The sequence below is a fragment of the Dermacentor variabilis genome, chromosome 4 (genome assembly GCF_050947875.1).
Source record: "Dermacentor variabilis isolate Ectoservices chromosome 4, ASM5094787v1, whole genome shotgun sequence".
Lineage (NCBI taxonomy): Eukaryota > Metazoa > Arthropoda > Arachnida > Ixodida > Ixodidae > Dermacentor > Dermacentor variabilis.
Genome location: NC_134571.1, coordinates 28,508,499 through 28,526,731, shown reverse-complemented (window position 1 = coordinate 28,526,731; position 18,233 = coordinate 28,508,499). Strand labels below are relative to the sequence as shown.

At 47.5% G+C, this 18,233-nt stretch overlaps 1 protein-coding gene across 1 annotated transcript in view; it reads left to right on the top strand.

Annotated features, from left to right (window-relative positions):
* The window catches only part of LOC142578845 (lysosome membrane protein 2-like), a 68,141-nt gene extending 57,044 nt beyond the window's left edge, over nucleotides 1-11,097 (top strand). The window contains exons 7-12 of the mRNA XM_075688479.1: nucleotides 993-1,062; nucleotides 6,223-6,520; nucleotides 8,424-8,497; nucleotides 8,956-9,007; nucleotides 9,405-9,557; nucleotides 10,147-11,097. Of these exons, the coding sequence (XP_075544594.1) occupies nucleotides 993-1,062; nucleotides 6,223-6,520; nucleotides 8,424-8,497; nucleotides 8,956-9,007; nucleotides 9,405-9,557; nucleotides 10,147-10,215 (716 nt within the window). The 3' untranslated portion in view covers nucleotides 10,216-11,097. The remainder of the gene's footprint in view (nucleotides 1-992; nucleotides 1,063-6,222; nucleotides 6,521-8,423; nucleotides 8,498-8,955; nucleotides 9,008-9,404; nucleotides 9,558-10,146) is intronic.
* Nucleotides 11,098-18,233: the final 7,136 nt, after the last annotated feature.

The following is an 18,233-nucleotide window of genomic DNA, read 5'->3' as shown; positions in this document are numbered from 1 at the left end:
TCTGTACGGCGGAATTATTTTACGGAAGTTTCTTCCAGCGCCAAACCTATACCTTGGCATTTGTGTTTAATTACACCATCGAAACATGTAAGCAAGCCTCGCGCCTATGGACGGTGAGAAGAGAGAGAGAGAGAGAGATAGCAAAGAGAGGAAAGGCAGGGAGGTCAACCAGACGAGCGTTCGGTTTGCTACCCTACACTGTGGGAAGGGAAAGGGGGAACAGAAAGAGGAAAGCGGGATAGAGGGAACACTGTCTGTGCACGTAGCAAAGTGCTTGCAAATAAGTCAAGTCAAAGCAAGTGCTCCGTCGATACGTTCATAGCTGGTGATGCACGTTGAAGGTACCAGTGAAGACCTAAGATCCGGTGGGCGTCAGCAGTACGTTGCAGTGCGTGGTAGTATATTTTTAAGCTAAACCCCAGCCGTTCTGACTTCAATGCGAATATAATGATGCGGGTGAGCCACGATGCTTACTCAAGAGTTGCAAGTGCTGAATTGAGAGCACCTAGCACTTGCATTGCACTTCGCGCTGACGGAGTGTGCAGGTTATTTAAGAGTACTCGAAGGGTATTCATCAGAGACCGGAGCATCATAACGACTTGCCGGTCTTCTTCAGGCAATTCAGGTGAGAAGAGATGTTCGTAGGAGAATAGGAGGTTCAATTTCATAGTCGCAGTCAGAAACGCCACGAACTGTGGTGTTTTTGCACAAGTAGAGTGTTTCGGCGCTGGGGACACCGAGAAGTGAGGATCAGGACGACGCAAGTGGAAGCCAAGATAGCCTAACGCCGTCTGCGATATTAGCGAAAACCATGCTCATGATTTAGCGTTTGCGAATAGCCGTTAAAAGGCGTTTTCTAATGCGCTACTTTTTCTTTCAGCGTTTGAAAGCTCTTTAAGCTTGATGTGACGTCACAATGTACTGATCTGGTGCCAAGGGAATGCGGTAAGAGAGTGGAATCGTTCATTATCGTTATTTATTTTTTCGCACAGATGGGGGCCAGTTCGCACCTTTCCTTTCCAAGGACAGCACACTGTACGTGTTCTCGACGGATCTGTGCCGGTGAGTTTTGCACCGACCACTCTCCGCTGCAGTAGACTTCAGACGGCTAAGATGAAAGTGTTAGCAATAAGATAATAAATAATCGAGGTATAGCGCACGCGCCTTCATTCTTTCCCAGGCAACGAGTCGAGTGAATGTCACATTACCGCAACACTAAGCGCTCCCCGTCATTCATTTATTGTACAAATATTAAAGCTTAAAAACGCAGCCGGCTTCCTGAGGATTTCCGAGCAAGCTTTCGCTCTAAAGGAATCGCAGACCGTCAATCCAAGGAAATCTTTGCGTGTCGCCCAAGATGGCCACAGCTGACGTGACAGGAACACCAAAAATTAGATGACGACGAAGACATCAAGGCGGCTACACGTCGTTGTAGCAGGTTCGAATCATGGATGGCAGCAAATACATCTTCTTCTTTTGACGAATTCGCCCAATGAATAACGTTGTCTGCGACTGACACTGCGAAATCTGGATGAAGCACCATTAGCAGTTGTAAACCGTGAAAACCTGTTGCCTGCGGTGGAGTGCGTCTTTCCATTCTTAAAAGGAAGCCTTGCCAAGAGCTCGTGTCTGAACAAGTAGGAATAAAAGACTGGCTTTAATGATATTCACTCAATTAATTTCGATGAAGATTGTTGCATTTAAAAGAAAGCGACGAACTCCCAACTGTCGAGACCGGATTTTTATTTCAGGTCATCAGTTCTTTTTTTTTTACCTTGGCAAAAATTATCGAAGGCTAGAAGTGAAAAGAAAGAGTGAAACATCACGTTGTCGGCTCAGTAACTCAGAAGCAAAAGATGCCATTGCGATCTGTGAACGGCAAGACTCCGTACATACAAAGTGGACTAAACTAATATATCTTATACACCGCTCTGCAGTGCACCACGATTTCTGAACAAGACCTTTGAGGCGGTCGTGTGAACGATATTATAATTGCACGTGAGCTGCAAACTAATGCATCGCACTTGTGCGCTTTGGGATAGCTTACCGACAGAGTCGCGATGTTTTCTTTTTCTGCTTTTTTTCTTTTAGTGTGCGTTGTTAGAGCTTTAATTTCCGTGCTTATTTCTAATTGTTACAATTTCCGTAAACATCTCCGGGCCGCAATAAAGATTCTAATTCCTTAATATCAACACGATGTTATTTTCTTTCTTAAACGCAACGCATTTCATTCAAATCAGTTTTCTGCGTTTAACGTGTACTTTTATTGAAAAACCAGCGTTGGGCCCAGTGTTTGTATAGCTGCCTCCTAATATTTGTCTGTCTCACTAGTGCTAGTCAGCATCATTTAAATACGGCGAGGTCCGCAAATAACGTGCGTTCAGAATCGTAAAGCCTCTGGCCGTCTTGTTGCTAAATAAGCTTGACAAGGAAATATAATTAATGCGCTATATGTAAGTCATGAAAAAAAAACAGCGGGGGGGGGGGGGGGGGGAGCAAGGAAGCGGAAAGGAGTCGCGCGCGCCGCTCATCAGCGATGCCTTCAAGGCGACAGCACTTCAAGGAGTCCTGCCCCGAAAAGTGCGAGGCACGCGCCCAGCTATCGAGGACGTTTGCGCACCTTGCGAGGCAACCCCCGCTGCCCTTGAAGCGTCGCGGTATAGGCGTCAACGCCATCAGTCTCTCGTCTCTTCTTGCTGCTGGCCGTGGCAAAGTGAGCGCTCGCATAAGTGAGCGGATGGAGTGCAGCCCTTTATGTGTGTGTGTGTGTGTATATATATATACATATATATATATATATATATATATATATATATATATATATATATATATATATATATATATATATATATATATATATATATGTATATATATATATATATATAGTCTTGCAGTTAGCTAGGAAAAAAAAAAGACAGCAAAGCTAGTCCCCGTGTGTCCTCTATCGCTACCAGAAAATGTGAATGGGAAACTGAATATATAAAATCATGCACTAATGTGCGGAGCATATTAAAGCAACAAAACATACTAATAATGTCCTCTGTACAGTATATCTACCTGCGTTGAAGGCTATTTTATTCGTATATGCGCGTCTTTTTTGTCTTGATATTAGGCAGGTACTAGGAAGATTCTCTCTTGCCTAGTGTATCTGAATATCTCAAGGCTCTCTCTCAAATGACACGCATACATTCTTGTCTTTCTACGTGACAAACGAATAAATGGTTTGTTACGCGTGTAAGGACAAACTATGGTAATAGAGCCTATATATACATGTATTGCCTACGGCGTTAACTAAATATGATGCCTAGCGTATTTTCTTTCTTTCTTTATTTATTTATTTATTTATTTATTTATTTATTTACACATACTGTCAATCCCAATGGGGATTACAGCAGGAGAGCGAACAGTCAGAGAATGGGAATGTATGCAATATCAGTGGCGGTATTGCAAAGAGGTGCAGTTATTAAGTCTACACCAGCAGAAATATCTTCTATTGCTGTAAAGTGTAATGCAATAGTCAAAGCTTTAACATAATCAAAGTGTAGGACGCAGCCTTGAAAACATTAAAAGGCAAATGGTCTCGAGTTCCCGGCTGCAAGGTATGCAATTAATTCATTTCAAAACACAAGAATAAAAACACTTTCTGTCACTAGCAGTGAACTGGATATAAATAACAACAAAAGAAAAAAAGGTAATACAGAGCTTTGCCATACAGAGTTTGCCTAGTAATACATACCTTGCATCCCGCATACTTTAAGCTATATTGTATTAAAAGTGTCGAACAATACTGCTTTCTGAAACTTATTTTTTTTTTTACATGCATTCACAGTGTGCGGTCTTGCTATAGATCTTTAATTTTCCAATATTTATTATTAAATGTTGTGTCCTTTTGAAGTTTTATTTCGTCATTTCCTGCTGACATAAACTGGACCTGCGTGCCGCCCTTGTATGATGTATGCAAACTTGTTTTCAGGTCCCCGGATGTACTCAAGCTACTTTCTTGTCTTTTATCCGGGGTCCGCTCCGTAATTGGCCAGGACAAATAAAACATTAATTAATTGATTTGCGTCTTCTCAGACCTACAAACGACGCAGCTATTTATATTGTTTTAGCACGGTGTTGCCGGCGCGGATTCAGTCCAGTCATGGCGCGCCACAGCGATGGTATTTGTCATGAAACGGGTCATCCGAATAGTCGCAACGACCATTCTTACGATCATTGGCGGTTTACATGAACACATTGCAGAGCACACGCGAAAGAGTGGCCATGGGTGCGTTACAGTTCTTGTTCGCCTTTTGACATGTCGCACTTAATTAGCCTTGGAAGGCCATTTGTAAAGTTACAATTTACTGAAAGGCTAATTTAGAACATGCTACTTATTGATTTTCTTGTTTTTCAAGACCAGTGAGCGCCAGGAGTCTCGAATTTGTGTTGTTTCCTTCGAAGTCATGACAGGTATCTCAAATTTGTGCTGTAACAAGTTGACACAACAGCTACGCACAGAGATTGCTAAAAAAATAAAAGAATGAATCAAGTTGAAGGGAGAATTTCAATCACTCCCATCAGCGAACACCTCCCATCTTCTAAATCAGTAGCAAGCAAGTAGTAATAAAACAAAAACAAAACCTATCAAGATTATGGGATGCTTCCTATTATCTCATTTGTTTTATATTCCAGCTCGTTTTTTTCTTTTCTTCAAGACACAATACAAACTTGTTATTTTAGGCTCTTTCCGTGAATGCCATGACACCTTGCATCGCTTGGGACGTGGACTCGTGAGAGATTCCGTGAATTCCCTCTTCTTATCGACGACGGATATAGAGAATTGAATCAGAATTAGGAACTAAATTATTGGCTGTTCTCGTTTCTGACGAAAACGCTGAGTTAAGACAAGTAAGCAGGGTCGCATATTTCGTCACGCGTTCATCTTCACCGAAGACGGGGTGCGATAAAACAAGATCGCGTTTAACAGAAAATTACTATTAAGACTGCGCATACATGTGCTTGAAGCGTTATCAACCATGTATTTTGACGCATGAGAAATGCCCTTTTCATTTGCGTGAAAAATGAGTCGGACGTTCGGGGGTCCAGTCGCCTACTATCTGCCCTCACTGCCTCTTCATGCATGGTGGCGTAGGAAGAGTGTGCGAGGTTAACGCATTGTAAGAAGCTGCACGGCAGCAGACCACATATTTTCTCGGTGATTTATTGATGTGCCTTAGTATGTGAACATGCGATTGCATGTGATTCAATAAGGACTTCGTTAATCTTGAAAAAACATTTGGAGCCACTACTGAAGCATCCTGCAAGTATTTCGAACGAAACTGTCAACCAATTCCGCAGTTTTCAGTGCTTGTATGGCTATAAATAGACAAAAATTCTTGATTATGCGTGGAAAATGTAACAACAACAACAACAAAAAAAAAGAAACAACACAGGGGGAGGCGAGACTTAGCGCTGAGTCATGTCGCTGTGTTTGTCTCATCGCTGCCCCTGCGCCGTCGCATAGCCTTCTCTACCTTGTTTATTTTGTAACTGTTGATCGAATTGCGAACAGGTCTTTCTTTGCCGCGCTGACTAAAGTGCGATAGTGAATACGCGAGCGCGTGTCATTCTGCATCGGCGGTGTAAGCTGACAGTGGCTGTTCGCAAAGCCGTTGACACGCTCCCTCGCGCCGTGACGTAGCGGCTTGCAACTTGCGCATGGATGAATGTGCTCGCCGATGCGCGGTCGCCTTCCCGTGTAACCTGACGGACACGCTGAGTCATGCCGCCATCGACGCGCGCTCACGTGCCGTCTTCTCCGCGGGCGGCCAAGCTAATGCGTCATCTTCTTGTGGGAAGAGCCTCTGGTTCAGGAACAGCCACTGACGGGTTGGTGTTTCGGGCAATTAAGTTATCGTTAGTAGCCGCGATCATGCTCCAGCATCTTGTCAATTTCGTGCATCTTGTCTTCTCTGATTGGCTCCAATTTCGGTCATATCATCACTGATCGGCTCAGATTAGCTAAGCAGAATACGTTGTTGGGCAAGTTGGTTCATTGTATTTGGAAAGTTTGGATGCGCTTTGTAGACGATCACAAGGGACAGGCCTGTCCCGTCTGATCGTCTACAAAGGGCATCCAATCTTTCCGAAAAATCAGATTAGCTAGCATGACCGATTTTGAGAGCACTCACAGTACCGCCCCAGGCAGAAAATAAAGGCGCTTTAATGGCGCCGCAGGTCCATGTACTTCCGCTACGAGAAGGAAACCGAGGTTCACGGCATCCGTGCCTGGCGCTTCACCATCCCGGCGTCGCTGTTCGAGTCTGCGGACATCCGCGAGGAGAACCGCTGCTTCTGCCTCACGGCACCCGTGTGCCCCAAGAGCGGCATCACGCACGTGGCCGCCTGCCGCAAGGGGGCACCCATCGTGCTCTCTTCGCCGCACTTCTACAACGGCGACGAGGGCTTTGTGCGTGCCGTTCACGGACTCAGGCCCGTCAAGGAGATGCACGAGACCTTCCTCGACATACACCCGGTGAGCTGGCTGCTGCAACAGATCGAGGCACCGCGCCTTCTTCGCTGAGCTATGAGTCACGCTACATGGCGTGTCCTTGACGAGTGTCTTCCACTTTGGACGGGAGGCTGGATGGTGCGGCCACAGGAATTGCGGTCGCTTACCTCTCTACTCATAGTGTTTAGTAACGCATGCAAGAAAATAAAGGGAAGAGGCGCTTCTTGCATATATTGTACGGTGGATCGGTAAAGCAAACCACCTTCAAGCAATCGTAGAAAGTGTGAAAGCCTTGGCCCACCAGCTTCACGCTTCGTGGTGCGTGGTGCCCAGCAGGGGCTTTGCATCGTTCACTGTCCTGTGTGGCAACGTCTAAGAGTTCTTCTCTGATGTTTGCATCTGCCGACTTGTCATAAAGCACTAAGATCTTAACACGTACGCAATACTGTGTGGTACGTGCAGCGTTCACGCATGGTTGCCGTGGCAGTACCCAGTGGAAACAAAACAAAACCACGGCAACAAAACAACAACATTTGCCAGTGCAGGACAACACGGGTCGCGTAAGGCCTCGCGTGAACAGTGTCCAGAGAGCTCTTAGCCGTTGGTATACTTGGTATTGCATGCACCGACTTGGAAACTGCTCTAGGATGATGTTGCATTTCTCTCACAAAGAGAGAGCAATGTCGGTCGCATGACGTAGGGTACCGCGAACTTGGTGTTTGCACATAAAGCTTTGTGAGAAATTGTTGAAGCCTGCTATATTTGCGATGAGCGCGACAGTTTCTTTGGCGGTCCTCTGCGTAACCGGTCGTTGCATCGAAAAAAGTGATCATTCAGTTCCCGGTAGGAAAAACGGCAGCGATCGCCTTTCCCCTTAGTTTTGGATGCTGGCGTGAGACGTTTTTAGATAGCTTCATTACGCTTTCATATATGCTGTGTTTCTACGCGAACAACCACCGTCCTCAAGTTGACGCGTTTTTTCGCACACAGGGTAACACTCGCTTGTCTTGGTAAGGGTTAACCTCCCTGCCTTTCTATGCATCATTTATTTCTCTCTATCTTGGTAAGCGCTTGCTAGAAAAGAAAAAAGAAAACGCTTAGCTCTTGGTGTCCTGCTGGTCTCCTCTGCATTACAGCGGTGAGCCACCGTGTTGATACCAAAACATTACGAGTTTCGTAGTGATCAATTACGTACCTACCGGAAAAGTCAGTGTCAGTCGGCAGGGTGGTTTATGCCACTGCACTAGCTTAGAAAGCAGCGGTTGCTGGCAGGGGCTAACTGGCGAACACAGGAGCCATATTCTCGATCACCTCAATGCCTAAAAAATCATCGACCCAGAATGCGGACATTGGGCGAGTGCAATGAGGCAACGTTGGGTCAACTCTGATTTACGGCGATGCATATAATGACCACCGTCGTTTACCAGGAACGACGCTGGAGTCACATCTTTTACATGCACGGAACGGCACTGGTTCCAATAGAACTGCGCGTAGTTCCTTGACATACTAGAGAAATAGCGCCTGCCTGACACCAACAACAGTTTCGGTATAACAAAATGCAAGAGCGTTCTCATCTATGCAGTGTGATGCCACTGCGAGAATCGTACAGACGGTGAACTACAGAGAGATCGTGGAGCTATTGTCAGCCGGTGCTCAGCCTTTGTCGTACTCGGCGTTCGTACGCTTCTCTGCTCAGTAGAGAATTTTTGTAGTGGAAGGGCTCAGCAAGGCGCGAACGCTGGTTTGAAGAAGTGCGCGGTTTCCCCCAAAACGAATGCATCGCGCAGAAAGGCAGGCCATTTATTTTCGGTAAGGTTCTGACGCTGGAAGAAGTAGTACCAAATGAGTCATTTTATCTCTTTCTTACAATTAAGTAGCTACGCTTGATGTCAATTGATCACCGACATTGTTTCTTTTGCTCCCGCAGCTGACGGGCCTTGTAATGCGGGCATCGAAGAGGCTTCAAATCAACGTGGATCTCAGGAGCAACGAGAGACTGGCGTAAGTGACGACGAAGCCGTGCATGTGACCTGAACGCATGCCAAGTGCCCGGTTTCGGGCCGCACTCATGAGCGTGTGTTGTGTGTGTGCCGGGTTCAGCGTCCGGGATCAGCGGAGGGTCGCAGGGGTGGTGATGCACTGCGTGACAAACAAAAATAAGTAAAGCTTCGCGAAACAGACTAACGTGCGAGGGGGCGTCACCGCATACGATCTCTAAAATGCATCCGCCCCGGCCGGAAATCGAGCCCACGAACCAACGGGAGCGCAGTGACCCGAATGCTGCGCGACAAGAATATACACGCGCGAGGAGCGACCGGCGCTCCTTGACGTGAGCGTCTTGCTCTGCAGAAGGAAACTTTCGATTAAAAAGTGTTAGATATGACAAATACCATTCTCTCTTTTATTTGTAGGAGATCAGAACTGGCTGAATTACATATGTTGATGCGGTCTTTCCGCAGGTTGTTGAAAAACGTGCAAGACACCATATTTCCAGTCGTCTGGATTGAAGAGGTAAGGAAAAGGGAGACGTGCGTCCATTTTTGTTCGTGCTGGTTCGTGAATGCTAAAATATTTCACGAATAACCAAATGAATGCATCGGCGCCAAAAAAACCTTTACAGAAGCAAATTTAATTGAGCCACGAATGCAGTTTGCAATCAGCCTGAAATTTGAACTTTACTTTTGCACTTGTATATGCGACGAACACATCGCACCACGCGATCTTGGGCCACTTCCGTAGTCCACATTAAAAGTCAGCCTTTTCGCGAACCTCGCAGCCGGCAAGGTTTCTCGCCTATAATACAATCCCCATTCTCCTAGGTGAATTAACTTCGCGCAATCCTGGTTAACTTCTCTGCCTTCGTCCGCTTCCTCTCGCGTTAAATTATTCCTCATTTGCTTCTGTGCAGCGGGCAGAGCTTGCACCTTCCATGGCAGAAGAGTTCCGGCAGAAGGTGGAGTTCCCGCAGAAAGTGGGCAACGCAACGATCGCATCTGGCCTCATCATTGGTGGCATCGGCTCGTGCATCTGCGCCATCATGGTGTTCATCTTTTACATGCAGGTGAGGTAGCGACTGCTGGAAACTAATGCGCCCTGTAAGCCCCAGCTAACCTCTGTTGCACTGGGAAGGTTTTAACACCTATAGCTATATAAGGAACGTAAAGATATAGTGCTCGAAGTGCCATATTTGGGGAAGCGTGCATCTTACATATAATCAAAAGCTTTATGGCAATATGCATAGCGGATACGTACTAGTGTATCCGGATATTGGAATACACAGACCATATATATACAAACGACTGCGCTGACGCTGTTCAACAAAACTACGCATAATCTTTGTTTTAAAGACGGACTTATACTACTAGTGTTAACATGTCGGCAGCGACGCACTAGTCGCGAAAGTATTTTTGAATGCCTTCTTTCCAGAAGAGTCGTGTAATTAACAGATAAATGGCTATAAGGTGTTGTGGTGTCAACATCACACGATGTCGCCATCAAGAAGAGATGGCACTTAATATGTCTTCCGACATCTTTGTTATAAGTTTGCACTAGTAAGTGACCACCGTGCTAAAATTTCCTAATGTCTTGTAAACCCGGACACAACTGACTGTGTCGGCGACCGATTCTTATGTGTGATCTTCGTTATGCAGGGCAAATCCAGGACGGCTGGCATCAATTCCGCACAGATGAAAGGACTGAAGAAAGCTCCACGCGCGTAGCTTCTATAATTTTCTTCTTTCGACGTGTTCACGTGACTGTGTGACAAGCCTCACTGTAGTGCAGCACACCGTCAACTTGGTCGTCAGCTCGTTGCCCCACCACCGGATGGACGGCTGTAGACTTTGTCACTAGTGAGGGGACACTAGCACGTTTCATCGCAGTATGTGCGACTGCTCATTTTACATAGTTCAAATATGCGCGAAGACGCCCATGCCAGAGTGTAAACTTAGTCAACGCATCACACTACGAGCTTGTGAGAATATTTTATTTCATGTTTGCGATGAACCACCGCCGTCCAAAATGCACCGTGGGAGTAAAAACGAATGAGATTCATCACGTCAAGCATCCAGAAGACTTTGAAGCCATGCGCCCACTGCTTACAAGTGAACCGACCCAACGACTTCGTGGCACGCTGACGACGTTTTGTGAACTCTTGACGGGCACGGCAGAGTCGCTGCGCTCAACGGCAGCGATCTTCCGCTGTTCCTCACCGCACTCATCGCCCCTTCACGAAGCTAGCTAGTAACCTTACGGCTGAGCCCCAGCCTTACGTCCTATGGCTCAGCCTTATGGCTGAGCTGAGGCTAGTAGCCTTATGGCGGGGACCAACACTTCAAGATATCTGTACAGGATAACAGTGACCATTATGCACCGTTCAATGGTACTCAATGGTCGTATTGTGATCACTGCTCGTGATAGCATTTCCCTCAGCCAAGTTGGATATGTACGGGAAGACTGCGCGTGTCATCAGGCATGGCGAGTTTACACCGCGCTCTGACCTCAGTGAACTCGCACAGCATTCAGCTGCTGAGCAGTCAGTTCTTGCAAGCATGTCGTTATTTTCGTTAATGATGATGGCAATAAACTTGTTATCGTTTGGACTTGTTATTCAAGGCTATTCGGGGAAAACAACTTTTTCTGAGGCAACCGCGAAAAAGATAGTGGCAAATGAAACTTTCGTTGTCTCCTTTCGCTGTCTTTCAGTGATGTGCCTGTTTCAAATTTTGGTGGTTTCAAGAGACATTCTAACGCCCGCTACCTGCCGTGTAGCTAACTGTAGAACAAAACGCAGTTGAGGTGAGTGAGCTGGCTAGGTCATGCACACTCGCGCAAAGCTTGTGGTATTTCCTACCAGCCTGCTTCTGGCTAACAACCCTAATTATAAAGAATTGCAAGGGGTCACTCACAATAAAACAGTCTTAAGTGCAACCGAAAACAACAAGAGCTGGCGTGACGAGAACGACGAGATAACGTCGTTACGGTGACAGTGGTGGCGCAAAGAAAACGATGGCGTGCCGACTGTGTATTAGTTTGTGCAAGCTGTTTCTCATTAGACGTGGCTGTGACTACAACGAACGCTGATGACAGTTCGACGGTGCGGGTTTACACTTTGCGGATTGATTACTAGGTGGGTTTAAAAAAATGCTAATCTGGGAGTGCCCACCGCAATAGAAGCTAGCAGCGCAAATAACGAGATAACATGGATGCTATTAGTCTCATGGTACTTCACGTACTTGCAACGTCCGACTAACCAGCCAAAAATAGATTTTTTACAGTATCGTACAAATGTTCAATGTACGGCAGCTCATTCAGTCGCAAGATTGCCAAATTCAATTGGTTGGCGGAGATATTTCAATTTCCTGAAATTTATGTTGTGTTAGGTCAAGGTAGTCTGGACAAGATTACGCTTCATAATGTGGGGGCCTAAAGGGGCCAGTAAGCAGCCAGCCATTCATTGTACCAGGATGTTCGCATGGACGATGGAACGAATACATTGAATAGCAGTATTCGTTGCATTCAGTTACGCGAGAGTATTCAAGAGAGATAGATAGATTATGAAATTGCTGTATATCCAATTCTCTGTTTGAATGCGGTTCAAATAACATCATGTGTTCGTGTACACTTTGGCTCTCTCTTATATCGATGACGTTTCTTCATGGTCACGACACCAAAATTTTGTCAATCTTAACGCAATATCTATGCAACAAAAGCTTTCCCCAGGCAAGCTTTAATGTGAGAATTTGGCTCCGATTCCCGCGCATCGCATCCTTACGTAAAACTTAGAAATTCCTGTAACATCACAAACACTGACGTATAGATCAGTCTGTTTAATCAGTCGATGGACGTAATCAACGACGCGGTGCAAAGGTGAGAGCCCTGTATCGCGACAAGACTAATTGACTGTAGTTCGCGTTATCACAATATTAGCAGTAAGTGAAACCGTCCGGCCACAAATTATTGTAAAATGCAAGGAGAAAAACATTCAAGAAAGACAAAACGTTTACTATTTGTCTTGGCATTCAATATTAAGGCGTACACCTTTTTACTTACGTCAGAGCGAAGTCATTTGCACGTGTGCTTGTTTCAGTGCGCACTGCCTGTTAAGCCGAAAAAAGGAAACGCTAGAGAGAGGCCAATTATCGCAGCCGCATTTCTCAGTTAATCATTCTTTAAAATATTGATTATGTGCGCCTCTTGACTGTGTCTGTGGAAGTGGGCGTGACGAAGGAAAAGTGTCGGCAGGTATATTTTGCGTCAGCGTTGATATCGCGTCACACCATTCACGTCGTTTCGTTCGATGTGCTGACAGGATTGGAAGCAGAGAAGTCACGACGACAACGGGTGTTCTTAGCTGGCAATCGGCATCGTGTGTTGTGTTAAGGAACACTGCCTCGATATATTTCTTAGATCATTAAAGTTATGCAGTTCTAGAAATCGGCGCACATCCTATAGTCCAGTCTGCACAAGTTAGCTGCCGACGTTCTACCACCGAGCAACGAAATCAAAACCACGTTCATGGGTTGTGGCTTATTGCCTTGTAAGAATTCGAAATGGCAAGGCTGGATAGAGAGGGTAACCAGGAATATTTATTCAGGGCAGATAGTTGATGTGGGGTGGTAGCAGCTACTGCTGAGAGGGAGTAGCATATGAACGAAGTTTTCAGTGCGTTCACGGCGCTTGTATTCGGTGCTTAGTTCTCTCATGCACAGCGCTGCCAGGACAGACTTGACTGTTCTTTGAGTCTGTCTACTCTGCTTTTATAATATATAAATTTTGCACACCGTTATTCGAGTCGGACGTACTGTGGCCGTAGGTGGCCGAGGTACGTCAGGTATCGTATTTAACTTGTATGAGAACGAGAGAAGTGGGAACCGGAGGGGTCATCGTCGCAACCATATGACGCCAACAGATAATGAAGCCAAGGAATCCATAGGAGAAATACTTGTTTCTAATTGAAATGAAAACGTAAAAATCGCAAGTGTAGAACCACAGAAAGTTGAGCTTGCTGGCAGGGATTCATTTTGAAAGAAGGCAGGCGTGCAAACACGGACACAAGAGATTCAGATAACGAACGCCGACTATCAATTGAAGGGTGCACTGTGGCGGAAATACCTGAGCATGCGCAGATAAGTTTTGTGTCTACTTTCTTTTGCGCCACAGTGCGCCCTTCAATTGATAGTCGGCGTTTGTGTTGTATGGTTCTTTTGTGTCCGTGTTTGCACGCCTTACCTTCTTGAAGATGCAAGGTAAGTTGTAAGGCTTCATTATCTGTTCGCTTTGTATACATTTGTATGAGATGTGTGAATGGTGCTCAGCTGTGACTACGCGCACGTCTGCTCACGCGACCGGAGGTAAACTACCTCCTGGCGAAGATTTCGATGACGTTTTGTTGATGTCTACCCGTGAGGTGTGCGCGTACTGTTTGGATCGCACCGCTGGCGCGAGTTGTTGTGGTCGCACCGATGGTACGATCTGTTGGGAACTCGGCGCTGACGCCCGTGGTTGTACCTGGGTCGCAAGCCCCAAGGGTAGCGTTGGCCTGGCGGCCTGGGGTACAACTGGAAGCATCCGAAGGTCCCGGCAAAGCATGAGTCGACTGGTAACAACAAAACAACTTGTTTATTTTAACATTGCAAAGAGTTGGCGGTCAGGTTGACCGAAGTAGAGAGACGGGAGAGCACTTTACTCAACAGAAGAAATCGGAGCCCTCCCTTTTTGGCGTCCGGGGGCAGCTGTTTTTATACTCTCGCAGTTGAGGGCAAGAAGGAACCCCTCAATAGACGAGCACGTGATTGTACAATGGGCTAATGGTGACGCACACTGTCGTAGCGCCGCCGGTCGGGCACAAAGACTGGGAGGAGAAGGTAACTTCGGCTCTCGTAGCGCCTCTGGTCGGGCACAATGACTGGAAGGAGAGGGTGACCCCCTGCTGTCGCATCGCCGCCGTTCGGGCACAATGGCACATACACTCACACACGCACATGAAGACACGTGGCATCGGAACATGCCTGGAAACGCCTGGAAACGCCTGGAAATGCCTGGAAACGCCTGGAAACGCCTGGCGGGGAGCGTTGCGGCGACGCCGAACGGGCCAAAATGTCTGCCGCCCCGCCGCAGTCGCGCCGGCAAAACCGCGCGTCGCAGGCGAAACGCAACAGACCGCCCCGCCGGGGGAAGGAGATCCCGATGGACAGGGGACTGCATCCGCTGTCCGGAGGGATGTCGCTCGATGATGCTCATAACCGAAGTCGGGCGTCCCTCGACGTTTCTTGAGCGCAGCGCGCAGAGAAGGCCTCGTTCTCTCGTTCAGGTTCGCACAGGACACTGCAAAGTGACTTGGGAGAGTTCACATTTTTGTTCTCGTTCCCGGCAAGCGTTAGAACTACGCTGAAACTCAACCGCTCAGTCAGCAAGCACGGCACAACCCTCACTAAGCCCTGCCAGGCTCTTTCCCCTTTTATACCACTGCCTAGTTCCTTACAGTAGTCTAGCATCACTCAGAACGCGTCCACAAATTGGAAAATTGCACTAGAAAGCATATCATCACTTTGAAACACTAAACAAAAGCAATATGTTAAACAATCCTGCCTCAGGAAGAAAAACATCAGTAACAAACAATTTTGAGGCTGATTCCTACGTTAGGGGCTTCGACTTAAGCCATCGGCGTTACCGTTGAGACTCCCCTTTTTGTAACACACCTCAAAGGAATATTGTTGCAAAGCGAGGCTCCAGCGCAGGAGGCGGCCATTTTTGGGAGAGATGGTCTGCAGCCATTGGAGAGGGCAGTGATCCGTCTCAATGATAAACCTCGAGCCGGCTAGATAGCATGACAATTTCTGAACGGCCCACACGAGACATGCACACTCTTTCTCGGTGGCGCTATACGCCTGCTCACGACTGGTCAGCTTACGACTAGCATACAGGACGGGGTGTTCTACTTCTCCCTTTTCCCGTTGGCACAGTACAACGCCCATGCCTCGCTCACTAGCATCGCACTGAACAACGAACCCTTTTGTATAGTCTGGCGATCGTAGCACAGGCTGGCTTGTTAGGGCACTCTTTAGGGCGCTAAAAGCTCTTTCCTTTGTCTCGTCCCAGACGACTGTTTGGGGCTCTGTCTTTCTTAGAGCATCCGTCAGGGGAGCCGCGATATCAGAGTACCTGGGGATGTACCTCTGATAGTAGCCGGCGACACCTAAGAACGACCGAATATCGGTCTTCGTGCGCGGTTGCGGGAAGTCTCGCACAGCGGCCACCTTTATTTCAGAGGGGCGGCGACGACCCTGACCAATCACGTGACCGAGGTAGACAACCTCGGCCTGTGCTAACTGGCACTTAGGAGCCTTTACTGTCAAGCCCGCTTCGCGCAGGCGGGTTAGCACTGCCCGCAAGTGTGCCATATGCTCAGACCAGGATGCGGAGAATATCGCTACGTCGTCTAGATACAGTAAAGCGAATTCTTGCTGTCCCCGCAACACTTTATCCATGAGGCTTGAAAAACAGTATGGCGCGTTCTTCAAACCAAAACTCAACACTTTAGGACGGAATGTTCCCATTGGTGAAATGAACGCCGCATACCTACTAGCCTCTTTTGTAAGTGGAACCTGCCAATAACCCCTGACAAGATCTAGGGTGGAAATAAACTGAGCGCTACTAACTTTCTCAAGGCGCTCCTCGATGTTAGGGATCGGATAAATTTGATCCTTAGTGATGGAATTAAGCCTGCGGTAGTCGACGCAAGGACGAGGTTCCTTGCCCGGTACCTCAACTAAAATCAAAGGGGAGGTATAATCACTCTCACCTGCCTCAATAACACCGAGCTGTAGCATTTTCTTTACCTCAGCCTCCATAATATCGCTCTGGCGGGGTGACACCCGATACGCCTTGGATCGTACTGGCTCTGGGGAGGTAAGTTCTATATCATGAGTAAGGACAGAAGTCCTACCAGGCCTCTCAGAGAACAGACCTTGAAACTCTTGTAATAGCTGGTGTAGTTCGGTTTTCTGCTCAGGCGACAGCGATGCTCCACTGACTAAGTCACTAATGACTTGACCGGTGTCTTCCCTGTTCGTCACTGAGCCTAGTCCCGGAAGCTCGACCGGAAGCTCTTCAGGAACGTTTACCATCATGCACACCACTGCTTCCCTTTGTCTATAAGGTTTGAGCAGATTACAGTGGTAAACTTGCTGTGCTTTCCACTTTCCTGGCAGACTTACTACGTAGTTAACGTCCGACAGTTTCTGAACAATTCGTGCTGGGCCCTCCCACTGCACGTCTAGTTTGTTGTTTAGCGATGTGCGCAATATCATGACCTCATCGCCCACCTCAAAACGACGGGCCCTGGCGGTCCGATCATAATAAACCTTGGCCCTCTGCTGGGCCTTTGTCATTGCTTCACCTGACAACTCCTGTGCCCTTCTTAAGCGTTCGAGGAGCTTAAGCACGTACTCCACCACGACTGGGTCGTCGCCCCTGCCTTCCCACGATTCTCGAAGCATGCGAAGCGGAGACCGAAGCGAGCGACCGTACACCAGCTCAGCTGGCGAAACCCCGTAGCTGCATGCGGCGCGGTCCTTAAAGCAAACATCACCCCAGGCAGACACAGCTCCCAGTCAGTTCGATGTTCAAAACACAAGGCTCTCAACACGCGCTTCATGACGGCGTGGAGCTTCTCAACGGAATTCGACTGTGGGTGGTACACTCAGCTGTGTAGCAGCTTTACCCCACACCTTTCGAGAAAAGTTGTCGTCAAAGCGCTAGTAAACACTGTGCCCTGATCTGATTGGATTTCCGCAGGAAAACCAACTCGCGCAAATATGGACAGTAGTGCATTGACTATCTCAACTGAGCTGAGTTCTTTAAGCGGCACTGCTTCAGGGAACTTTGTCGCTGGGCAGATCACAGTCAAAATGTGTCTGTACCCCGTGGCTGTTACCGGCAGAGGTCCCACTGTATCAATAACGAGCCGTCTAAAAGGCTCCGTAATGATAGGTACCAATTTCAACGGCGCCCTCGATTTGTCCCCTGGTTTGCCCACCCGCTGACAGGTGTCACATGACCTCACGAAGTGGTCTGCGTCCCGAAAACACCCTGGCCAATAGTACTCTTGCAAGAGACGGTCCTTAGTTTTCTTAACTCCTAGGTGTCCGGACCACGAACCCCCATGCGTCAAGCGCAACAGATCCTGACGATAGCATTGAGGCACGATCAGCTGATCGAACTCCACTCCTCTGCGGTCTAGATACTTCCGGTACAGGACTCCACCTCTTTCCACAAAACGCGCATTTTTCCTGGCGATACCTTCCTTGACATTGCAGCGTATGTTTTCTAGGCTACCATCCTTCTTTTGCTCGGCTATCAAAGCCGACCGGCTGACTTTTAGCAACCTATCAAGTCCGTCTGACGTAGGCGTGATGAGCAAATCAGTAGATAGCTCTTCTAACTTTCCCGAATCGGGATTTTCCTCTCCAGTATCTGGCGCCTTCAACGCTACAGGCTCAATTTTATTCAGTTCGGGCGTGCTCTGAATATCGGCTTGCTGCGCCTCTGACCCTTTTTCGTTGTTTGATAACATCGGCCCCGCAACTACCGCCTTTGCAGCGAGCTCCCGAACCTTCGATCTGGTTAAGGCCTGAACGGTAGCCTCACCAAACAAAAGCCCCTTCTCGCGCAGGAGGTGATCGGACCTGTTTGAAAATAGGTACGGGTACTGGGGGGGCAGCATAGATGACACTGC